Source organism: Pristiophorus japonicus, chromosome 6, assembly GCF_044704955.1.
Source record: "Pristiophorus japonicus isolate sPriJap1 chromosome 6, sPriJap1.hap1, whole genome shotgun sequence".
Classification (NCBI taxonomy): Eukaryota; Metazoa; Chordata; class Chondrichthyes; family Pristiophoridae; genus Pristiophorus; species Pristiophorus japonicus.
Window position 1 is genome coordinate 191916955 of NC_091982.1, and position 26364 is coordinate 191943318.

The following is a 26364-nucleotide window of genomic DNA, read 5'->3' on the forward strand; positions in this document are numbered from 1 at the left end:
TTCAAAATATACTTTATTCATATAAAAATTTGCACAATACATTGGAAGGCAGTTCAGTACATTTGGATGCGGTCAGCAATTCCATTTGGATGCCAACGGCAGTTCCGTTCAATACATTTGCTTGCTTTACATTTCGAGGTACATTTCAGTACAATCCAGGATATATTGTAATACAGTCATCAAATTACTTTACTAGTGGCACTATACGGGACACGGAATGGGTGAGGGTACAGTTACATTTCTTTGCAACATACATTACTAAACAGAACTTGCATTATACATGGCACTACATAGGTTTTTTCAGATCATGGTGCTCTATGTATACAAAAAGTTTACAAGTACAGCCCGAGGGGAGTTTTATACTGATTCCAGCCCCTGGGTTTACCATGGCGGAAGGGCTTTAAACTGTGGCTCTTCCCCATCGTGCCTTTGCGGCGGCTGCACCAATTTTTAGTGCGTCCCTCAGCACGTACTCCTGGATCTTGGATTGCGCCAGTCTGCAACACGCAGACATGGACATCTCCTTGCTCTGGAAGACCAGCAAGTTTCGGCAAGACCAAAGTGCGTCTTTCACCGAGTTGATGGCCCTCCAGCAGCAGATGATGTCTGTCTCGGTGTGTGTCCCTGGGAACAGCCCATAGAGCAGAGAGTCCTGTGTTACGGAGCTGCTTGGGATGAACCTCGACAGCAACCACTGCATCTCTTTCCAGACCTGCTTGCAAAGGGGCAATCCCGAAGGAGATGGATGACAGTCTCGTCCGCACCACAGCCAACTCGGGGGCAGAGTGCCATGTCTCTGAAGGATCTGACGGGTAGGGCACTCCTCACCGCCAACCAAGCTACGTCTTGGTGCTTGTGTGAAAGCTCTGGCGATGAGACGTTCTGCCAGACGAATTCGACAGTCTGCTCGGGGAACCACCCGACAGGGTCCACCCTCCTTCTTTCGTAGGGCGCCCAGGACCTTACTTTATGGCCTTGTGGTCAAAGGGGTTTTTTCTGAAAAACTTTTCCACGAAGGACAGGTGGACAGGCATGGTGCAACTGGTGGGGGCGTTTTGCGGCAGCACGGCCAGACCCATCTTTTGCAACACTGGGGACAGGTAGAACCTCAGCACATAGTGACACTTGGTGTTTGCGTACCGGGACTCTGTGCATAGCTTGATGCAGCCGCACACAAAGGTGGCCATCAGGATGAGGGCCACATTCGGAACATCCTTTCCTCCACTGTCCAAAGATTTGTACATCGTGTCTCTGCGGACATGGTCCATTTTGGACCTCCGGACAAAGTGGAAGACGGCCCGGGTGACTGCCGCAGCACAAGAGCGTGAGATGGGCCAGACCTGCGCCACGTACAACAACACAGAGAGCACCTCACTCCTGATGACCAGGTTCTTTCCTGTGATGGAGAGGGAGCGCAGCTTCCACCATCCCAGTTTTTGTTTCACTTTGGCGATACGCTCTTCCCAGTTTTTGCCGCACACCCCGTCCGCTCCAAACATATTCCCAACACCTTCAGGTAATCTGGCTTAATGGTGAAGGGAATAAAGGATCAGTCGGCCCAGTTGCCAAAGAACATGACCTCGCTTTTGCTGCGATTGAGCTTCGCTCCCGAGGCCAGTTCAAACTGGTCGCAGATTGTGAGCAATCTGCAGACCGACTGCGGATCCGAGCAAAAGATGATGTCATCCATGTACAGGGAGGTCTTGACCGGAGCGCCTCCGCTGCCTGGATCGTCAACCCTCTAATGCTCGCATCCCTCCGGCAAAGGGCTCGATTCAGCACACAAACAAGACAGAGGAGAGGGGACAGCCTTGCCTGACTCCAGACCCGATTGGAAAGCTTTCAGTTTCCCACCCGTTGATTAGAACTGTGCTACTGATGTCTGTGTAGAGCAGTTGGACCCAATTGCGGATACTCTCCCCAAACCCCGTCTTGGAGAGTACGTCCATCAGGTACGTGTGCGATATCTGTCAAAGGCCTTCTCCTGGTCCAGGCTGATTAAACAGGTGTCCACCCTTCTGTCCCGCACGTAGGCGATCGTATCCCTGAGTAGCGCCAGGCTATCAGAGAAACCAATATGGTTGATCCTAAACTGACCTCTGAAGTAGCCTCGCAAGCCATTCAATTGTATCAAACTACCGTGGATCAAGAAAGTGGCCCAGCACCACTTACTCAGGGCAACTAGAGGTGGACATATTAGAAAGTATCCTAGACTTGAATGGGTCCTCGTATCAGAAGGTTACAGAAAGTGCTATTAGAGATAAATAATGTTAGCTTCGCTAATAATAGTCCACACGTGACCTGCTGTAGAATCACAGACTTTTACAACACAGGAGATGGCCAATCAGCACATCACACATGTGGCGGTTCCCTGAAAAGGTCTTATTCCCCCCTGCCCTTATCAGGGCAGTTGTGAGAGATGATATTGGCTCTAGTGAACAAAATGTTGAATCATTGTGGGTGGAGATTAAAGATAATAAGGGGAAAAAGTCACTGGTGGACGTAGTTTATAGGCCCCCAAATAATAACTTCACGGTGGGGCGGGCAATAATAAAGGGAATAATGGAGGCATGTGAAAAAGGAACGGCAGTAATCATGGGGGATTTTAACCTACATATCGATTGGTCAAATCAAATCGCACGGGGTAGCCTGGAGGAGGAATTCATAGAGTGCATACGGAATTGTTTCTTAAAACAGTATGTTACAGAAGCTACAAAGGAGCAAGCTATCTTAGATCTGGTCCTGTGTAATGAGACAGGAATAATAAATGATCTCCTAGTAAAAGATCCTCTCGGAATGAGTGATCACAGTATGGTTGAATTTATAATACAGACTGAGGGTGAGGAAGTAGTGTCTCAAACGAGCGTACTATGCTTAAACAAAGGGAACTACAGTGGGATGAGAGCAGAGTTGGCTAAAGTAGACTGGAAACACAGACTAAACGGTGGCACAATTGAGGATCACTGGAGGACTTTTAAGGAGCTCTTTCATAGTGCTCAACAAAAATATATTCCAGTGAAAAAGGGCGGTAAGAGAAGGGATAACCAGCCGTGGATAACCAAGGAAATAAAGGAGAGTATCAAATTAAAAACCAATGCATATCAGGTGGCCAAGGTTAGTGAGAAACTAGAAGATTGGGAAAATTTTAAATGACAGCAAAGAATGACTAAGAAAGCAATAAAGAAAGGAAAGATAGATTACGAAAGTAAACTTACGCAAAACATAAAAACAGATACTAAAAGCTTTTACCGATATATTAAACGGAAAAGAGTGACTAAAGTAAATGTTGCTCCCTTAGAAGATGAGAAGGGGGATTTAACAATGGGAAATGTGGAAATGGCTGAGACCTTAAACAATTATTTTGCTTCGGTCTTCACAGTGGAAGACACAAAAACCATGCCAAAGATTGCTGGTCACGGGAATGTGGGAAGGGAGGACCTTGAGACAATCACTAGGGAGGTAGTGCTGTACAAGCTAATGGGACTCAAGGTAGACAAGTCCCCTGGTCCTGATGAAATGCATCCCAGGGTATTAAAAGAGATGGCGGAAGTTATAGCAGATGCATTCGTTGTAATCTACCAAAATTCTCTGGACTCTGGGGAGGTACCAGTGGATTGGAAAGCAGCTAATGTAACACCTCTGTTTAAAAAAGGGGGAAGACAAAAGGCAGGTAACTATAGGCCGGTTAGTTTAACATCTGTAGTGGGGAAAATGCTTGAAGCTATCATTAAGGAAGAAATAGCGGGACATCTAGATAGGAATAGTGCAATCAAGCAGACGCAACATGGATTCATGAAGAGGAAATCATGTTTAACTAATTTACTGGAATTCTTTGAGGATATAACGAACATGGTGAATAGAGGTGTACCCATGGATGTGGTGTATTTAGATTTCCAAAAGGCATTCGATAAGGTGCCACACAAAAAGTTACCGCAGAAGATAAAGGTACGCGGAGTCAGAGGAAATGTATTAGCATGGATAGAGAATTGGCTGGCTAACAGAAAGCAGAGAGTCGGGATAAATGGGTCCTTTTCAGGTTGGAAATCGGTGGTTAGTGGTGTGCCACAGGGATCGGTGCTGGGACCACAACTGTTTACAATATACATAGATGACCTGGAAGAGGGGACAGAGTGTAGTGTAACAAAATTTGCAGATGACACAAAGATTAGTGGGAAAGCAGGTTCTGTAGCGACAGAGAGAGGCTGCAAAGAGATGTAGATAGGTTAAGCAAATAGGCTAAGGTTTGGCAGATGGAATACAATGTCGGAAAATGTGAGGTCATCCACCTTGGAAAAAAAAACAGTAAAAGGGAATATTATTTGAATGGGGAGAAATTACAACATGCTGCGGTGCAGAGTGACCTGGGGGTCCTTGTGCATGAAACTCTTTTGAGATATTTGAAACTCTTTTGAGTTCCTTGTGCATGAATCCCCAAAAGTTAGTTTGCAGGTGCAGCAAGTAATCAGGAAGCCGAATGGAATGTTGGCCTTCATTGCGAGAGGGATGGAGTACAAAAGCAGGGAGGTCCTGCTGCAACTGTACAGGGTATTGGTGAGGCCGCACCTGGAGTACTGCATGCAATTTTGCTCACCTTACTTAAGGAAGGATATACTAGCTTTGGAGGGGGTACAGAGACGATTCACTAGGCTGATTCCAGAGATGAGGGGGTTACCTTATGATGATAGATTGAGTAGACTGGGTCTTTACTCGTTGGAGTTCAGAAGGATGAGGGGTGATCTTATAGAAACATTTAAAATAATGAAAGGGATCGACAAGATAGAGGCAGAGAGGTTGTTTCGGGGAGACTAGAACTAGGGGGCACAGCCTCAAAATACAGGGGGAGTCAATTTAAAACCAAGTTGAGAAGGAATTTCTTCTCCCAGAGGGTTGTGAATCTGTGGAATTCTCTGCTCAAGGAAGCAGTTGAGGCTAGCTCATTGAATGTATTCAAATCACAGATAGATAGATTTTTAACCAATAAGGGAATTGAGGGTTATGGGGAGCGGGAAGGTAAGTGGAGCCGAGTCCACGGCCAGATCAGCCATGATCTTATTGAATGGCGGAGCAGGCTCGAGGGGCTAGATGGCCTCCTCCTGTTCCTAATTCTTATGTTCTTACCAAGTTTTCTGATTCAAATAGTCATCCTTCTTCCCTTTTAAAGGCTATTATTAATTCTGCTTCTACCATTGTCTCTGGTAGGGCATACCACATCCTAAAAACCCAATGTAAAAAAAATGTCCCTGTCCTTTCCCTTCATTCTTTATTATAGTTGCAAGTTTACTGACCACTAAAAAGATACTTCCCCTATCAAAACCCTTCATAATTCTGAACACTTCTTTCAGACCACTTAACCTTCTCGGTTCCAATGAGAATAGCCGGAGTTTTTTTAGTCTCTCCTCTTAACTAAAGCTTCTCATCCCTGGTGTCTTATTGAATCTCTTATGCCTCATCTTCATGACCTTCACATCCTTCCTAAAGTAAGGTGCACCAAACTGGACAAGTTATCAATCCAACTCCAACCCAAGTGATCACTTGTATATGTTTACTATTACCTCGTTGCTTTTGTACCCTATGCCCTACCCTTAATACCTAGGATTCAATTTTGTTTTTTAAAGCAACAGCTTTATCAACTTGTTGGCCCATTTTAAAGATCGATGTATCTGAACCTTGAAGTCTCCCTGCTCTCCCACTAATTTCAAGTGTTTCAATTTAATGTTAATTTGTCCTCCTTTTTCTTCCTCCCAAAATGTTTCATCTCACATTTCTCCACATTCAATTTTGACTAACTTCTATCTGTCCAATCTACCAACCTGTCTATCCCTTCCTTAAGACAGACAATCCTCTTCACAATTAATCACATATAGCGGGAGCGGGAGTTCCAGGCCCAGATAAAGGGACGTGAGAGTCGGGAGGAGCCATAGGAGCGGGAGCGGGAGTTCCAGGCCCAGATAAAGGGGCCCGAGGATCGGGAGGAGCCACAGGAGCGGGAGCGCGAGTTCCAGGCCCAGATAAAGGGGCCTGAGAATCGGGAGGAGCCGGCTGGTGCATGGACAAAATGTTTTTTTTTTTAAATCGAAATCAAAGTGTGATGCCACAGCCAAGCAGGTAAGTGATTGGCCGGTGGATTGGTGAGTATTTTTCTTTTTCTTTTCAGAAGGAAACCTTTGGCATTGCTCTAAGTAAGAACTACAAGTAAATATATGTGATTTTTATTATCTAAGGAGAGCTAGATAATTAAATCAGCTGTTTGCTGAGTAGTGGATGGGTGTGTTGTGCTAAAATTTAAAGTTTGGTTCTACTCGATAGTTGCAAGTATAACTAGAGGGATGGCAGGGCAGCTCAGTCCCGTGGATTGCACATCCTGTGGCATGTGGGAAGTCCTGGATGCTTTGGGAAGTCCTGGATGCTTCGGGAAATCCTGGATGCTTCGCGCAGCCGGGGCGACCATGTGTGCAGGAGGCGTCTCCAGCTGCACCAACTCAAGGTCCGTGTTTTGGAGCTTGAGCGACAGCTGGGGTCACTGCGGTGCATCCGTGAGACTGAGAGTAATGTGGATAGCACGTTTCTAGAGGCGGTCACCCCGCAGCTTAAGAGTGTGCAGGTAGAGAGGGAGTGGCTGATAGTCAGACAGAAGAGGAGGACTAGGCAGGTAGTGCAGGAGTCCCCCAAGTCCATCTCGCTCTCCAACTGGTACTCTGTTCTGAATACCGGTGAGGGCAATGGTGGCTCTGGGGAGTGCAGCCAGAGACAAGTCCACGGCACCACGGGTGGCTCAGCTGCACGGAGGGGCGGAGGAGGAAGAAGAATGGAAGAGCTATAGTAGGGGATTCAATAGTCAGGGGAGCAGGCAGGCGTTTCTGCGGCCGCAGACGTGATTCCAAGATGGTATGTTGCCTCCCTGGTACCAGGGTCAAGGATGTCACTAAGCGGCTGCAGGGCATTCTGGGGGAGGGTGGCGGGGTGTGTGTGTGAACAGCCAGAGGTCATGGTCCACATCAGTACCAACGACATAGGTAGGATGAGGGATGAGGTCCTGCAGGCGGAGTTTAGGGAGCTAGGAGAGAGATTAAAAAGCAGGACCTCAAAAGGTAGTAATCTCCGGATTACTCCCAGTGCCACGAGCTAGTGAGTACAGAAATAGGAGGATAAAGCAGATGAATACGTAGCTGGAGAGATGGTGCAGGCGGGAGAGCTTTTGTTTCCGGAAGCATCGGGACCGCTCCTGGGGGAGGTGGGACCTGTACAAGCCGGACGGGTTACATCTCAACAGAGCCGGGACCAATATCCTCATGGGAGGGTTTGCTAGTGCTGTTGGGGAGGGTTTAAACTAGCTTGTCGGGGATGGGAACCTGAAAATAGATTCAGTAGGAAGGGGAGTAAAGCTGGAATTAGAAAGCAAAAATAAAGGTGAGTTTGAAGGAGAGAGGAAACAAGCAGGAAAAAAGGGTAAAAAACCAAATTTAAAAGGTACTTTGTCTAAACGCACGTAGCATTTGTAACAAAATAGATGAGTTGACGGCACAAATTGAGACAAATGGCTATGATCTGATAGCCATTACTTAGACGTGGGTGCAAGGTGACCAGGACTGGGAATTAAATATTCAGGGGTACTTGACAATCTGGAAGGACAGTCAGAAAGGAAAAGGAGGTGGGGTAGCTCTAGTGATAAAGGATGAAATCACTGCAATAGTAAGAAACAATATTGGCTCAAATGATAAGGGGGTTGAAACAGTTTGAGTGGAAATAAGGAACAATAAGGGGAAAAAGTTATTATGTCTGTAATGTACCTATGAATGACTCCACGAGGCAATGTGTTGTACTCAAACTGTAGTGACCTTGATCCTTTATTCATAACTCCAGAGTGAGGCAGCCACATGGCATTCATGGTTCAGTCATTGTCAGTCCTGAGGTAGCAGTACAGGTATGCGAGGACACTAGTTCCAGAGCAACCGGTCAGGGTTCTAGTCGTCTAATGGCGGCACTTCGCCCCCTGCTAGCGGGGTGGGTTTGGTTCGCTGACCATGCCAGGACTTTGGGCCTTTGCTGTTGCCTAGTGGTGGGCAAAGCCACAGATGTGTGTGACCTCCCTGTCCTCCTTTGAGGTCTGCAGAATCTTCTCTTACGGTATTGGTAACCTGGCTGTTCCAGGTCCCATTTGGGGAACTAGTTGTTCTGACCTTTCGCTCCTGGACATGGCCGAGGTAGCGACTGGGTCTGGGGACTGCGCCATCTCCATCCGGGTGGTGGGCAACGGCGGCCGACTGCGCGCATTGGCGCTGTTTTAGTTTCCAGGTCCGTGGCGAATAGTGTCATCAGGTACCTGCAGCGTGGGATAGACCTGGGGCAGGGTATCAGCATCAGTGCCTTTACCCTCCCGAATTTGCTCGCTTTCTAATTTTGGGGACACTCCATTCCCGACATCTCACAACATTTTGTTCTTTACATTCTTAATCGGTTCGTTACATTGATTGCCATGCATACAATGTCTCTTTAAGTTCAGTTGGTTGCAGGTCTCCTTTAAGAGAACCCTGCCACGCCACGCTGCACCTCGCTGCAGCAGGGACGCCATCTTGCCTCTGTCCTCGAGGTCGACTGCCTTGATCCTTTTCTCCTGCGATTCTGCCACAAAAGCTGGAAGAATGCCTGTGAATTCGATCTTCCTCCCCAAGAGTCCTGCCACTGGAGCTGGGAAGGTACTTTTAGGTCGTTCCAGTCGGATCATTGCCACACAGTCATGATGGACGATCTGTGCCTCAGGTGCTGCGCTGGTTTTTTATCTGGTGCCTGGCCCAAGCGAAGGTGAGGTTTTGTTCTGCCTCTGAGCATGGGGGACATCGATTGCTGGAGTGAAGAGGTCTTCCCATTTCCACCGGATCGTCCCCATCCACCATCTTCCGAGTAGCGTTGGACCATCATCTGCAACAATCCACAGAGATAACTTGTGCACCACGCCATTATGGATTACACTTACATCCACACTACCATGGACTGTGATCAGCTCCTTAGTGTAGGCGCGCAACTTTTTCTGTACTGGTATCAGCTCGGGTTGTTTTTCGTTCCATAGCCTCTCAAAGGCATCCTGGCTCATCACTGACTGAGTCGCTCCCGTGTCCACTTCTATGAAGACTGAAACGCCGTTTATCTCGACTTCCATCTTCAGTGGAGGACAATCAGTGGCGCAGCTATACACTCCATACACTTCTTCTTGGGGCTGAGCTGCTCTCTGGCCAAATCATCATATTCCCCGCTGGATTTTGCACATACGCTGGAGGTGGCCCTTCATGTTACAGGCTTTGCATATGTGCTCAGCAAACTAACACTGGTGAGCCCTATGGTTTCCTCCGCAACGCCAGCATGGTGCTACTCGATTAGCACCCCTCAGCAGACTCTGAGTTCTGGAACCCTGAGGACTGTGCTCTCTGCCCTGGGCAGAGTCATGTTCTACAGTCTTGCCTGTGAAAGGCACCATTCTGTGTACAGTACTTGCCGGGTTTGAGTCTACAGGATGAATAATTTGCTTCGTGCTGCAGGTCGAAGTCATGAACACCTGACTGATGCTGATGGCCTTCTGCAGGTTGACTGTGGTGTCGGCAGATAATAGCTTGTGAAGGAGGCCCTCGTGGCCAATTCCTATAACGAAGATGTCTCGCAATGCTTCGTTAAAGTGCGTGCCAAAAATCACACAGTGCCGCAAGTCTCCTGAGGTCAGCAGCATATTTTGCAAACTCCTGGCCCTCGGGTCTGCGGTGAGTGTAAAATCTGTGCCTGGCCGTGAGGTTGATCTCTTTTGGTTTTAGTTGGTCGCGAATTAGCTCAGTCAGCTCATCGTATGTCTTACCCTTGGCCTTCGTGGGTGCCAGCAAGTCCCTGACGAGGCGGTAGACCTCGGGCCCACAACTGGTCAGCAGTATAGCCTTGCGCTTCTCAAGCCAATGTGTTCGTCACCCCTGCCAAGTCGTTTGCCACGAAATATAGCTCGAGCCTTTCTGTAAAAGGATCCCAATCAACACCCTCTGCAAAGTATTTGAGTGTGCCAAAGGTAGCCATAATCGCGTGAAAGTCCGTATTCTCGTCGCCAGTTATTATGTCTGTAATGTACCTATGAATGACTCCATGAGGCAATGTGTTGCACTCAAACTGTAGTCACCTTGGTCCTTTATTCGTAACTCCAGAGTGAGGCAGCCGCATGGTGGCTACCCTGTTTCCAGCCCCTGCCACCAGGGCAGGAAACCCTGGTCTCCACCAGTTGCACCCTCTAGTGGTGTCAGCATGTATATACACAGTGTAAACCTTATGGATAGTACATCAGGTAAACAAGATGCCATCGTATGCAACTATACAGTGACGACACAGAGAGTATATCTATAGTCTGCATATATATAACAAAAGTCACTGGTGGGCATAGTATATAGGTCCCCTCAGAATAGCAACTCTGTTGGTCGGAGCATAAATCAGGAAATAGTGGAGGCTTGTAAAAACGGAACAGCAATAATTATGGGTGATTTTAACCTCCATATTGATGGAGACAAATCAAATTGGTCAGGGTAGCCTTGAGGAAGAGTTCATAGAGTGCGTAAGGGACGGGTTCCATGAGCAGTATGTGACGGAATCAACCAGGGGGCAGGCTATCTTAGATCTGGTCCTGTATAATAAGACAGGATTAACAAACAATCTCCTAGTAAAGGATCCCCTCAGAATGAGTGATCATAGCATGATTGAATTTCAAATCCAGATGGAGGGCAAGAAAGTTGGATCTCTAACCAGCGTACTAAGCTTAAATAAAGGAGACTATGAAGGTATGAGGGCAGAGTTGGATAAAGTGGACTAGGAAAATAGATTAAAGTGCAGGACGGTTGATGAACAGTGGTGTACATTTAAGGAGATATTTCACAACTCTCAAGAAAAATATACACCAGTGAGGAGGAAAGGGTGTAAGAGAAAAGATAGCCAGCCGTGGCTAACTAAAGAAATAAAGGACGGTATCCAATTAAAAACAAGGGCATACAATGTGGCCAAAACTTGTGGGCGGGCAGAAGACTGGGAAGCTTTTAAAAGCCAGCAAAGAACGAATGAAAAAAATGATTAAGAAAGGGAAGATAGACTATGAAAGTAAACTAGCACAAAATATAAAATCAAATCGCAAGAGTTTCTATATGTATATAAAAAGGAAAAGAGTGTCTAAAGTAAATGTTGGTCCCTTAGAGGACGAGACTGGGGAATTAGTAATGGGAAACATGGAGATGGCAAAAACTCTGAACAAATATTTTGTATCTGTCTTTATGGTAGAGGACACTAACAATATTCCGACAGTGGATAGTCAACAGGCTATGGGTGGGGGGGGAGGAACTTAACACAATCACAATCACTAAGGAGGTGGTACTCAGTAAGATAATGGGATTAAAGCAGATAAATCTCTTGGACCTGATGGCTTGCATCCTACGGTCTTGAGAAGTAACGGCGGGGATTGTGGATGCATTGGTTGTAATTTACCAAAATTCGCTGAATTCTGGGGTGGTCCCAGCAGATTGGAAAACTGCAAACATAATGCCCCTATTTAAAATAGAGGCAGACAAAAATCAGGAAATTATAGACCAGTTAGCCTAACATCTGTGGTTGGGAAAATGTTGGAGTCCATTATTAAAGAAGCAGTAGCAGGACATTTGGAAAAGCAAAATTCGGTCAGGCAGAGTCAGCACGCATTTATGAAGGGGAAGTCATGTTTGACAAATTTGCTGGAGTTCGTTGAGGATGTAATGAACATGGTGGATAAAGGGGAACCAGTGGATGTGATGTATTTGGATTTCCAGAAGGCATTTGACAAGGAGCCAAATAAAAGATTACTGCACAAGATAAAAGTCCACGGTGTTGGGGGTAATATATTAGCATGGATAGAGGATAGGCTAACTAACAGAAAACAGAGAGTCGGGATAAATGATTCATTCACTGGTTGGCAAACAGTAACTAGTGGGGTGCTGCAGGGATCAGTGCTGGGACCCCAACTATTTACAATCTACATTAACGACTTGGAAGAAGGGACTGAGTGTAATGTAGCCAAGTTTGCTGACGATACAAAGATGGGAGGAAAAGCAATGTGTGAGGAGGACACACAAAATCTGCAAAAGAACATAGACAGTCTAAGTGAGTGGGCAAAATTTGGCAGATGGAGTATAATGTCAGGAAGTGTAAGGTCATGCACTTTGGCAGAAAAAAATCAAACAGCAAGTTATTATTTAAATGGAGAAAGATTCCAAAGTGCCGCAGTACAGCGGGACCTGGGGGTACTTGTGCATGAAACACAAAAGGATAGTATGCAGGTACAGCAAGTGATCAGGAAGGCCAATGGTACCTTGGCCTTTATTGCAATGAGGATGGAGTATAAAAGCAGAGTCGCTACAGCTATATAAGGTATTGATGAGGCCACACCTGGAATACTGCGCGCAGTTTTGGTTTCCATATTTACAAAAAGGATATACTTGCTTTGGAGGCAGTTCAGAGAAGGTTCACTAGGTTGATTCCGGGGATGAGGGGGTTGACTTATGAGGAGAGGTTGAGTAGATTGGAGTTCAGAAGAATGAGAGGTGATCTTATCGAAACCTGTAAGATTATGAGGGGGCTTGACGAGGTGGATGCAGAGAGGATGTTTCCACTGATGGGGGAGAGTAGAACTAGAAGGCACGATCTTAGAATAAATGGCCGCCCATTTAAAACAGAGATGAGGAGAAATTTCTTCTCTCAGAGGGTTGTAAATCTGTGGAAATCGCTGCCTCAGAGAGCTGTGGAAGCCGGGACATTGAATAAATTTAAAACAGAAATAGACAGTTTCTTAAACTATAAGGGGATAAGGGGTTATGGGGAACGGGCGGGGATGTGGAGCCGAGTCCATGATGAGATCAACCATGATCTTATTGAATGCAGAGCAGGCTCGAGGGGCCGTATGGCCTACTCCTGTTCTTATGTTCTTATGTTTTGTTAAGCACATTTCTTGTCTGTTCCATTCAATTACCTTTTATTGCATTTTAATCACACTTTGTCAACATAATAATTTTTCATGTCCACATTTATTATGGGATTCTACTATGTCAACTTGTCACTTGGTAATTGTCCAATTCGGAAAGTCCTACCAATGTCCTAGCCAAAATGTTATCCCACAACCAACACCATCAAAAACATTTTGTAGGACCTTGCTGTTGTGCAAATTGACTGTCATTTCACCTGAAGACTACAACTGTTTTTAACTCCTGATGTGTAATGGCACAGAAGATTGACTAGTATATATAATAAATGATAGGTATAAAGTATAAAATTGAGCTTCTGCTGCGAAATTGAATTCACTGCAGCAGTGACGTTTGAAGCTATGATGAAATCAGAGGGGTACCTCTGTGCTCCCAGGGGAAGCCATGATAAAGAGGCAAAGGTTAGTGATAAGGCTATATTTAGCCTAGATTCTCTGACCTGCGCTCCCTGAAACCATGACTGCCTACTATGAGGCCAGAATTCTGCCTTTTATCTCCAGAACTGAATACGATAAAGAAACAGGAAAAATAAAGTTGCTTCACTTCTATTCTGATCTGGGACCATACTGTTCCACCATAGTTTTTCCCCTTCAGCTTCGCCTCTCAGTTCTCCACGTGCTTATATCTTCTGCCATAACCTAATTCTGATGAGTACATGTCCAGAGATTTCTGAAGGTAGCAGGACAGGTAGATAAGATGGTTAAGAGGGCATACTGGATACTTTCCTTAATTAGCCAAGGTATAGAATATAAAAAAAGAGCAGGGAGGTTATGCTTGAACTGTATAAAACACTAGTTAGGCCACAGTTAGAGTACTGCGTACAGTTCTGGTCATCACATTACAGGAAAAATGTGATTGCTCTAGCGAGGTTAGAGAGGAGATTTACAAGGATGTTGTCAGGACTGGAGAATTTTAGCTATGAGGAAAGATTGGATAGGCTGGGATTGTTTTCTTTGGAACAGTGGAGGCTGAAGGGAGACTTAATTGAGGTGTATAACATTATGAAGGGCCTAGATTGAGTTGATAGCGAGGGGAGTTGAGAAGTTTTTTCACCCAGAGGATGATGGGGGTCTGGAACTCACTGCCTGAAAGAGCGATAGAGGCAGAAATCCTCAATGCATTTAAAAAGTACATGGCTATGCACTTGAAGTGCCGTAAACTTACAGGACTGCGGACTGAGAGCTGGAAAGTGGGATTAGGCTGGATGGCTTTTTTTTCAGTCAGCACATAGATGGGCCGAATGGCCACCTTTTTGTTTTGTAAATTTCTATGATTAGTTCCTGGAAGATTCAATCATAGAATCATAGAAACTTACAGCACAGAAGGAGGCCTGACATGTCTGTGCTGGCTCTTTGAAAGAACAGTCGTGCTTAGTCCCACATCCCTGCTTTTTGTCCATAACCCTGTAAGTTCATCCTCGTCAAGTACCTGTCCAACACTCTCTTTTAAAATGATTCCATCACCTTTTCAGTTAGAGCATTCCCGATCCCGACAACTCAGTGAAAAAGATTCTCTTCCCCCCCACCCACCCTCTCCCCCAGATCTTTTTCCAATGATTTTGAATCTATGACCTCTAGTTATTGACCCACTCGCCAGAGGGAATATTGTTTCCCCATTTATTCTATCAAAATCTCCCACCACCTTGAAAACCTTCATTAGGTCACCTCTTAACCTTCTCTGTTCCAAGGAGAACAGTGCTAACTTTTTTAATCTCTCCTTATCACTGAAGACCCTCATGCTGCAGCAGCCAATTTGTTTCTTCCATATAAAAACCAGCGAGTGACCTGCACAGGACCTCCAGACCGCTGCGTAGCCACTTAGCAGGAACTTTGCCCAACGCACCATTCGAGAAAGAGCAGTGGAGTTTTCCTCAGCGTCATGGTCAATATTTATCCCTCAACCAACATCACTAAATACAGATTATCTGGTTATTGTCACATTACTATTGATGGGACCTTGCTGTGCACAAATTGGTTGCTGCATTTTTTACATTATAACAGTGACTACACTTCAAAAAGTACTTTATTGGTTGTAAAGCGCTTCTTTCTTTCCTGACTGAAGGAAATAAATGATAGACAGCAATGCTGGAGAGCTAAGACATTATGGAATGAGATGACAAAAAAAAAATTTTTTTTTAATGAAAACACAAAGTCCAAACAGAATCACAGCCCAACCATTTCACCCAATCACAGCGCAACCATTTCACTCACTCACAGCCCAAACAGAAGTCCATTACACTCAATCATATCCCAAACAGAAGTATCAGTCTGAAAACTGCTACTATCAGCACTATTTTTTAAACTGTGTGCTCCTTTGTGATTGTTTATTTGCCATGCTTCTGTTCAAATGTATATGGAAGCAAAAGAGATGAGTGAAGAGTTTTTGCACAATTCTCTATTTGCAGGAAGCTATCATTGATTGCTATAAAATGCTGCGGAGCAATTGATTCCTATAAAAGCTTACCTAGCTTTCTTGTTTTAATAGTCAATTATTTGAATTACTCAATGCAATGCCAAAGGGTGATTTACTTAGAATTCACTCAGCAGATTCAAAAATGCAACTTGGAAAAAAAAAACTAAAATAAATGAATCACTTTAACACATAATTTATCCCTTAGACACTTGTATACAACCTTAATTCAAAAGTCTCTGGGTTGTTAATATATTTGTACATATTAATTCATCTAGACAGAGATACATTTCCAGCTTATAATTCCTGTTGGTTAATAATGCTGACATGATACCCCTCTCAGATGCACTCCAGGTACCCATCATTGGACTTGTACATTGCTATTTGACATCTTAGTATTGTGACACTTGTTTCAACCCTCTCCAATTGTTGCTTCCTTTTTTCTTCTACACTTTTGCTGGTCTCTGTGCAGCTTTCAATACCATTCATTCTTTTCACACTGTGGACTGAAGTCTCTCTAATTAGTTTTCCACTGTTTCTCAGTCTCCTCATCTTAATCTCGGTCATTCACAGATTGTGTTCCAATAGTCCATGATTTTCCCCCTCCCAGTATTACTGTTCATTTTCCCCAAAGCTTTCTTGTTCTTTTCACCAAGTTTCTCCTTCCCACCATCCTCCATTACTAGGTTATCAAGTCTTTGATATACTTTGCCTTGTTTTCCCAGCCACTCTGCTTCTATCCTTGTCTTGAACACTTGGTCTTCAATCTTTCTTGTGCTATTCCACATCTTTAAACTCTCGGTAAACCTACCTACTAACAACTCGCTACCATTAATACCTACCTTCCTTCTGTGGAAATATAATAAACTCACTATCCAACTCAAGATCTGCCTGCCAATCACCCAAGATGCAATCCTACTTGGCAGATTTTTTTTTTCAGCTTCATCAAAGCTATTCCAAAATCCAGATACACAATATCGACTGGACCCTCATCATCCATCAACTTTATAACCTCTTCAAAAAAATTCAATCAAGTTGGTAGCCATGAGTAGTGACTTTTAAACCTACATTGTGTTAAAAATAAACTAATTGTTCTGTTGCTGATACCATTCTTACCTCCTTTATCGTTCGCTTTAGATGCATATAGACACATTGCCCTGTTTTGCGATAATGCCTCTCTACGTGTTCCCTTCCAAACCCGAGAAAAGTACTCATACACACGTAAAGGCCACCTTCTGATTCCTGCAATTTAAACAAAAAGATGGGTTTAATTTTGAAGACAGTGGAGAATAAATGGGAAAATAAAGTTTGAAGCACTAAGATAAATAACTTCAATATCATATACCTGTACAACATTTAACTTCAAGTTTTAATTCAACTAAAATAGCATTATGCACAACTGCCATAGAAAGTGCTTTAAAACATAGAATTTTTCAGTTTCTCCAATGTTTAAGAACGCATGTTCTTCCATAATTACGATTAATATCTTTCTGCTCACAGTATATAAGCCATCGTCATTTAGTGATTTGATGAGAGACGCTTTAGTACGCAGTGTCAGTATTGCAAGATTGAGTTAACTCAGCATATGTTTCTAAAAGAGTCAGCATATGTAGCACTATTTATCAAAACACAAAGTGCAGCTAATCTTTTTGCAGACTGTAGATATTTATTTTAAATATATTCCTAGTTAAAACGTAGCTTCAGAAAACTCTTTCACTATCTTTACACAGCAACGTAGGCTCTTCGAGTCCATGGATTCAATTCGAGGCCGACGATGATGATGATGACCGGTCATAAAGAGAAGCATGTAGCTGGAATGCTAAAGAGCTCCTACACATCATTGAGACAGCCTCCAGAATTGCCTAAATCACATGCATATTCAGTGTGACAATATGTTTTCTGTACTTTTGTTGATGTGGATCACCTAGTGACTCTGGTTAAATGGTACGTCTAATGCAGGCTTCATTTTTGTCACATTTCAGAGATCACAAGCTGCCTAATGGCAGCCTAACCAGGTTATCTGGTCATTATCATATTGCTGTTTGTGGGAACTTGCTTGTGCGCAAATTGGCTGCCGCGTTTCCCATATTACAACAGTGACTACACTCCAAAAGTACTTCATTGGCTGTAAAGCACTTTGAGACATCTGGTGGTCGTGAAAGGTGCTATATAAATCCAAGTCTTTCTTTCTTTAATACAAATTACGTGTCACTTTGCTTTTTAAAAAGTACATTTTAAATTTTACAGAGAGCAAAATAAAGATTTGGACATTCATATAGGATTAAAGTAGAAGCTGAAATATCATAAACAAACTAAAAAAAATTGACCAACCAAGCAATTCTTAATCATATTAGTGGAAAAATTTGACATTCCACAAATATAAAATTAGTTTTTCAGGGCCAGAACGGTTGCTCAGCAGTCAATACACTGTTAAAAACTCTTATACCTCTTTCAACAGGGGTCAACTTTATCGGGGACGGGGGGAGGGACTTAGCAGCAATATTTCAGCGTAATAGGGGAAATATTTGCCTTTTTTTGTGACTTCGATTGATTGCTGGCTGTGGGGAGTTCCACAGCGCAACCTGTGGCGGAGCGGGAACGAGTGACCGCAACTTCAGGATTTCCGCGTTTATCTGCACATGCACTCAATCCTGAAGTTGCTGTCAATTTCAGAGCGGTAATGACAGCGAACGCTGACAGTTTCATCATTATTACCAGCGCAAAATCCAGGCCAATGTATCAAAAGGGATATGCTTAACGCACACAGATGTTACAAAATGAAATGTTTTGCACAAAAAGTGTATCTCGAAACACGGAAAAGATTTTATGGCATATATACTATTTAATATCAATACTACTGACTTTTGGTTTGACTCAAAATGATTATTTTCTTTGAGTCCATTCAATTTTTTGTAGTTTGTTCAGCTCAGTGAAATCACTTTAGAGGCAGGTAAAAGTGGTATCTAAAAATCACATGACTGACTCCTGTGTCATATTTCATACTATCTTCAAAACCTTACTTCCTGTTGTCATACTTTTGTCTCGACTTTTCCCACATTTATAAGAGAAACTGTGTAAATTTGTAACTCTTACTTCCTAAGCTTTTTCCTATAGATAGAATATGAAATTAAAAAAACAGAATGCATAACTTTAAAATGGGACTGAACTGCATCTGTATGCTCTAGTCCATCCCTCGTACTCTAACCATGCTTCACCTGAAGATTGCACTTGGTCTTGTCTTCAATTCCATGGGAGATCAATTAATAGAAAGAGAAAACATTGAAAAGAAGGAAGATAACAAATAAGGAATCTTGATGTAGAATTTCCCATTAGAAGTGGTCAGATTTGTACTAGAAAGTTAAATGTGCCTAATTTCCTTATGGCACTAGCCCAATTGGTAATACACAGGAACAATGTTGATGAGCATTGACTGTAAAAGTGAAGTATTAAAATAAAACATTTTTCCCATTGACTTTAACTGCTTAAAAGCATAAATGTGCTGTGATGTATTTCAAGAACCTCTGCCGCACCAACTTGTTACGTGTAAAATAGGAAACTATCTCAATAATTTGAAACTGAAACATAAGCCATTACCCTATTGAACTGAGCATTTTGTTCAAAAAACTCAAATAGCTTGTACGTTTGAACTTAAATTTCTTTATGTTGTGTCTACTAAGGGTATTACATGGAAATATAATTTCACAGCAAGGAAACTGGCCATTCTGCCCAACAGGTCTAAGATCATTGGTTTCTGCATTATGTATCAAAGTTACATCTGAAATTTGTGTCAATTAATCCATAAACATGAAAAATATGTTCTGTTTAAAATATTTTGTTTGGGATGAAGCCTATAATTTAACTATGCAGTTATGGGTTAACAATCAGACTGGCACTTAATAATATAAAAGCAAAATACTGTGGATGCTGGAATTTGAAATAAAAACAGAAAATGCTGGAAATCTCAACGGGTCAGGCAGCATCTGTGGAGAGAAAAACACAGTTAACTGTTTCAGGTTGATGACCCTTCCTCAGAACTCTTGCTAGTTCTGTTTTTATTATGAAATTTAGTAATATTTCAAAATGCTAATTGTTTACTCAATCTGCACTTTGTGTTGGTGCAAAATTATTGTAGGTCCAATTAACATTGTACAAATAAAAATATACTTCTTGAGAATACTTGTTATCTGTGCTGTAAAGCTTTTGAAACATTTAACAAAAAAGGGCATTATGGACTTCTTTAAAACCTCCCACTACAAAGACACAGGCTAATGTATATTAAATTTATCCAGTTTTCCCTCAGTTCCTTGGTCCAACAAACATTATTACATTTTCAATCATTTGTTTTCTCCATTGATTGGAATTGTGACTTATGCAAAGAAGACTAGCAGATTTGTAATGCAAAACCCTCCAAGATCTCTGCGCTCCTCCAATTCTGCCTTCATGTGCATCCCCGAATTCCATTGCCCCACCATTGGCGGCTGTGTCTTCAGCTGCCTAGGCCCTAAGTTCTGGAATTCCCTCGCTAAATCTCGCAACCTCTCCTCCTTTAAAGTACTTCTTAAAACCTACTCCTTTGACCAAGCTTTTGGTCACTTGTCCAAATATCTCTATGTAGCTCGGTGTCAAATTTTGTTTAAGAACCCTTCTGTGAAGAGCTTTGGGATGAAAAGGTGCTATATAAATGCAAGTTGTTGTTTATGCCCCATGCAAGCCTCCTCCCACCATAGGTGATCCAACCTTAACATATCCTTCCATTATAGGTTCTGGATTGGATATTACGTAGGGATGTGAATACTTTCCATATACTTTATCGCCACTAGATGGAGTACAACACACGTTCTATTTCCACTTAATATAGTGATCACATTACACCTCAAATAAAAGGAATACAAGATATAACTAAAATTCAACGTGATTAATACTTCTAACGAAATAATTGTTAATTAAGTAAATTCATCTCCTTGATTTTTTTTTAACTAATTGGTTTACACAAAATCAGTTCAGAGCAAAAAAAGAAATGCGACACCGAAGCCCCAAACTCTCTGGATATAAATAACTTGTCTCAGGCACTGTTGATGAACGCCAAACAGCTGAGTCACCTTTTACCACATTTTAACATTTCTATTTTATTAAAATTAAATAAAGTAAGTAGTATTGACGTCTATACCATCCTTTCGAATTTATACAAGAGTTTAAAAGTTGTAAAAGTTATTTTCCTTCATCTCTGGCTTCTATTCCCTTTCTTTCCAGAAGTATTAACATCTTTGAGCATTTCATTGCTTTTTATTTGCCTTTCAGATCCTTTTTAACGAAGATTACTCGTCCAAATATATGCCAGATTAGACAGCGAGTTGCCTCCCCACACACCCCTTTAGCATATGAGACACCCTCCTCCTTATTTCGGTTTAAATTCTCGCCCTCTCCATTCACAGCAATGCCATGTCCCTGCACTTGCTTTTCTGTTATATTATGGCTCCAGCAGATTGTCGAGCTGGTCCCCTCTCATTACCCACTGCCTTTTCTCGCCCCGTCGAAAGCAGCAACGCGCTCCAGCGCCTCCCGCTACCAGCAAGTTCCCAATTACAGATGACCATCGCCAGTTTGTGCAGTTATTCACATGTCAGTGGAAAACTTCCAGCTCTTCGAACAAGAAAGTCCCCATAAGTGCGTCCCCCTAAAGGGCCGGGCTGCCTACTTACTGGGGTGTCAAAGGAGAAGGCGCATTCGCTCTTGTAAACCCTGTCCCCTGATCGAGGGACTCGGATGGTTGGCATGTACGGGACCAGCAGTTCTCCGATGTCTGCAGCCATGTTGACATTCCTAACCCAGAATGCTGTTCAGGGCAGACATTGATTATGAACTGAGCTGGAGCTGGGCGAGCAGAGATTGCAGGACGACACACTATTTTTAAACCAGTGCAAACTCGCAGCCCTCCCTCCTGCCATCGGACCTGCTGACGCTCCTGCACTAGAGAAAAAAAACGCGAAATTCAAAAAGCCTTCACCCACACTAAACTGGAAGATAGATTAGTGACACCTTGTACAGAGAGACTCGGCTATGAAAGTCTAACTACTAGCAATGGTCAGTCGTTCACAAATCTCCTCGGTGCCCCCAGGGTGTTGTTCACCAATTAATCATCCAGGAGATATGGGTTATAATGGAGATGCCAATATTGAAAATGTTAATACTGAGATTTACTTCCTTACAAAAAATTAGATCCATGAGGTCATTGCTAGGAGGCAGCACAGCTCAATTGGCATCAGACACTTTCTACATTCTGCTCCGAGAAGCCTAAGGCTCCATGACCTGCCAAGTCAGACTCATCATGGATGACCAGGATGCAATGAAGACACAATTTTTGGAAGGTGGATTTGTGGACAATAAGGAAGCAGCTAATGGAAGTAGACTGTTAAAGGGATGAAACATGGAGAAGTGGCACAGTGTATGAATACAAAGTAAATCTATACCCCGGATAAGAAGCACAATAGAAATAGGAGGAAAACCACATGGACAACAGGTCATGAAAAAGTGATTTGCTTTCCTCAAATCTCGATCTTCTGGTTCAGTGCTGGGCACATAGAAATATAAGGATAGTATGAAGACTTCAAAAACTGGTTAGATAGGCAAACTAGAGAATTAGTTTAAGAAGGAACATTTTTTGTAAAGCTTTCTGTAAATACATCTGGATAAACAGGGAGCAAAGGAGATAGTACAGAACTACCTTTAAAATATACCAATAGGAATGTGGTATCAGGAAATGAGAAATATCTTGAACAATTTATTTGTATTGTTTACAGAAGAAATTGCTAAATCCCGTAGAAGTGACAGTTGATTTTCTGGGAAAAGAGGACATTTTAAAGACAATACTAACAAGAAAGTGATGGAAATATTGACTCCACTCAAAGACAGTAAGACCTGGGGCCAGATGATCTGCATAGAACAGCACTTAAGGAAATGGACAACAAAATTGGTCACTTTCTGGCAAGGATCTTTAGGAAAACATTTGAATTGGGAACTGTACCAAAGGAATGGAGAGAAAGGGGTGTAATGTCTATCTTTTAGAATGGTAAATGGGCTATCCTGGTAATTACAGGCCAATAAGGCTGACAAGTTTACATAAAGGGAATATTGTTTATCTAGACTTCAGCAAGGTTTTTGATGCAGTGATGTAAAGGAGAATGGAAATAAGGTAGAAAAAACATGCAAAAGGTGGACAGCTAATAAAATAGATTGGTAACTGGCTGCATCAAAGGAAAGAAGGTGGTCATACATGGCATTGCCTCAGGGTGGCAGGAAGTATCTAGTGGGACATTTTCTATTCACATTGTACATCAATAATTTGGAAGTGGGAATAGAGACAAAAAAATGCCAATGACAAAGTAGATGGGGGCAGTATGTGATCAAAAGTAGGTTGATTGGGTGCAAAGAGATGAAGATAAATTGGGACTTTGGGCTGAGAAATGGCAAAGAACTTCACTGCCAATCAATGCAAGTGATGAGACTAGGGAGAAGAAATAAGCATTGGAATTATAAACTAAATATTATTAGTCTATAGGATGCAGCACAGAAAAAGGTCTTACTGGTGTAAGTGAAGGAATCACTGAAATCATCTGCACAGTGCTAAATTCATTTAAATTTAAGAGAAGATTGAGAGGGGATCTTATTGAGGTATTTAAGGTTCCTAATGGTATTGACACACCTGAACCCTGAGAACAGCAATGGGTGTTGCAATGGTGTGATGGTTCTTGAAATAGGTTTCTGTCCTCTTTCAAAAAGCATTCCTGCTTTAATTTTAAAAGTACAAAGTTTGAGTTTATACTTAAGAGAGGGAACAACTTTTTTGTATATTTTTGTTATTTAATTCTATATCCTAGGTGATCAGGAGTACTGCTTCATGAAGTAGTAGATTGTGGTTTTTCACCCAGTGTTTCTGATCTCAGATGCTTTTGCAAAAAGGCAATTAAGCCTTGCATTTCCTCATGAATCTGGTAGGAAAAGTAGAAGGCAAGTTATCCTGTACCATTCTCATGCACCTACCAATATCTAATTTCAGAATTCCATGGGCCTGTGAGCAAGTTTACCTGCTTTTGGCCTCCTGTTTCAGACATTGTGCATGGCATAGAGAGACCTAACAGTAAAACATCTGTTTTGTACATCATACATAAAAGATTATAAGTATTACATTATTGTAGATCTTTTGGTTGAAAGGCCAATAGAAGAAAAAATGGTGATTCTAAATATAACCAGATGTGATTATTCTAAAATATTGTTTTCATTAATTTCTAATTGCATCTTTTGTTTCAAGTAATTTCCATGCCAAATCTGCTCAACTATCTGTACTGATTTGTGTGTTTATAATTTTTCTATTTAATCTTACAAAGTGTAGTTGTGGTCATATGAGGTTTAGATATCAAAATGGATTCAATAGCTGAAGTAATTTTAATGCTGAGTTCAAGTAGTTATTTTGGACTGTTCTGATGATGGTATTTTCATCTAGTAAATACCTTTAATACCTTCAAAGGATTCAACATAGAAAATACAGTTCCTACAGAAACAGTTTCAATTCAACCACTGAATGTACAACAACAACTTGCATTAATGCAGCTCCTTTAACAAGTAAAACAGCCCAAAGCATTTCACAGCAGTGATTATCAAACAATATTTGACACCGAACTATATAAGGAGATAATAGGGCAGATAACCAAAAGCTTGGTCAAAGAAATAGGTTTTAAGGGGCGTCTTCAAGGAGGAAAGATAGGTAAAGAGGTGGAGAGGTTTAGGGAGGGAATTCCAGAGCTTAGGGCCGAGACATCTGAAGTACAGCCGCCATAGGTGGAGCGATCAAAATTGGGATGCACATGAAGCCAGAATTGGAGGAGTGCAGAGATCTCAGAGGGTTGTAGGACTGGAGGAGGTTACAGAGATAGGGTGGGCAAGGCCATAGAGGGATTTGAAAACAAGGATGAGAATTTTAAAATTGAGGCATTGCCGGATCGGGAGCCAATGTAGGTCAGCGAGTACAGGGATGAAAGATGAACGGGACTTGGTGCGAGTTAGGATACGGGCAGCAGGGTTTTTGATGAGCTCAAGTTTATGGCGGGTGGGAGAGGGAAGGCCGGCCAGGAGTGCATTGGATTAGTCAAGACTGGAGGTAACAAAGGCATGGGTGAGTGTTTCAGCAGCAGATAAGCTGAGGCAAGGGAGGAGTCGGGTGATGTTACAGAGTTGGAAGTAGGGTGCTTTGTTGCTGGGATGGATAAGTGGTCAGAAGCTCACCTCGGGGTCAGAGATGACACCAAGGTTGCGAACGGTCTGGTTCAGCGAAAGACAGTGGCCAGGAGGAGGGATAGAGTCAGTGGCTAGGGAACAGAGTTTGTGGTGGGCACCGAAGACAATATCTAGTTGGAGGAAATATCTGCTCATCCAGTACTGGATGTCGGTCAAGCAGTATGACAAATTAGAGACAATGGAGGGGTCGACAGAGGTGGTGGTGTGGTAGAGCTGAATGTCATCGGGGTACATGTGAAACCTGATGTTGTGTTTTCAGATGATGCCACCGAGGGGAAGCAGGTAGATGAGAAATGTAGTGACTGATTTGTTATCATTTAGATTCAGATACAGTTTACTGATAATTCAAAGTCATTTATTTGCACTAAAAAATGAATTACCCAATAATTTGAATTAAAAGAGTAGACTCATATTCTGTTGTGAGTCAGAAAGAGAGAACAATGAGCAAGATACTATTGCAAATTGATATTATTTTGATTGTCCCCATTTTGGTAGCAAATCTCTGGAACATTTACAATGTAATTGTGTGGCAGTGTTATTGGTATAGATGTCCTACAGTAGACAACACTGATGATGTGAACAACAGCTTTTGCTTGACATAATGGAAGGTCGGAACCTTCAGCTGCCATTCTAATCAGTAAGTAGTATATAATTGCATATTGCATCTAACAAGATTACTGAACTTTTGATGCATAAGCAATCTAAATTATGGTTGCTTAAAAACAAATCTGTTTACTTCATCTTAAACAGCACCTGGCAAAGTCATTATCAGTTTTTTTTAAACCACTGAACTGAAAGGATAATTTGGTACTAGATGGTTAAGGCCAGTGTGACTCACCAGGCTTCAGTGCAGAGCATTGCAAAATCAAGTTTCGGTAAGGGTAGTTGCTTTCACTGTTACTTCAATCTGGAAGTAACAGCACCAAAAAAGAAAAATTGTTAACTTGCTGCCAATAAAACAAGTAAGTCTTCAAAAAGTCTATATATTTGCATTAAAATAATGCCAGGGAAAGCTAGCCAGTGGGTTTGAACATAAGAACATGAGAAATGAGAATGAAAGGAGTAGGCCATTTGGCCCCTCGAGTCTTCTCCACCATTCAATAAGATCATCCTTGCCCGCTACCCATAACCTTTTACTCCCTTATCACTCAAAAATCTGTCTATCTTCGCCTTAATTCAATAAGATCAATAAGATCATGACAATTCGGGAGGACAGACAGAAAGGAAAAAAGGAGGCGAGATAGCTCTGTTGATAAAGGATGGAATCACTGCATTAGTGAGAAACAATATTGGCTCAAATGATCAGGATGTTGAAACAGTTTGGATGGAAATAAGGAAAGTAAGGGGAAAAAAATCACTGGTGGGTGTAGTCTAGAGGCCCCCTAACAGTAGCAACTCTGTTAGTCAGAGTGTAAACCAAGAAATAGTGGGGGCTTGTAAAAAGGGAACAGCAATAATCATGGGTGATTTTAACCTCCATATTAATTGGACAAATCAAATTGGTCATGGTAGCCTTGAGGAAGAGTTTATAGAGTGCATAAGGGACGGGTACCTTGAGCAGTATGTAACGGAACCAACCAGGGGGCAGGCTATCTTAGATCTGGTCCTGTGTAATAAGACAGGATTAATAAACTATCTAGTAAGGATCCCCTTG

General features: G+C 42.5%; 1 protein-coding gene across 2 annotated transcripts in view; it reads right to left on the reverse strand.

Moving 5' to 3' along the window:
* The window catches only part of usp13 (ubiquitin specific peptidase 13), a 200413-nt gene extending 179115 nt beyond the window's left edge, over positions 1-21298 (reverse strand). For both annotated transcript variants that reach the window (XR_011593650.1, XM_070883495.1), the window contains exons 1-2: positions 21122-21298; positions 16539-16664 (exon numbers count right to left, since the gene is read on the reverse strand). Coding sequence is in view for 1 of the 2 variants with exons in the window: in XM_070883495.1 (XP_070739596.1) it covers positions 16539-16664; positions 21122-21232 (237 nt within the window). In the remaining variant the exon portion in view is untranslated. The remainder of the gene's footprint in view (positions 1-16538; positions 16665-21121) is intronic.
* Positions 21299-26364: the final 5066 nt, after the last annotated feature.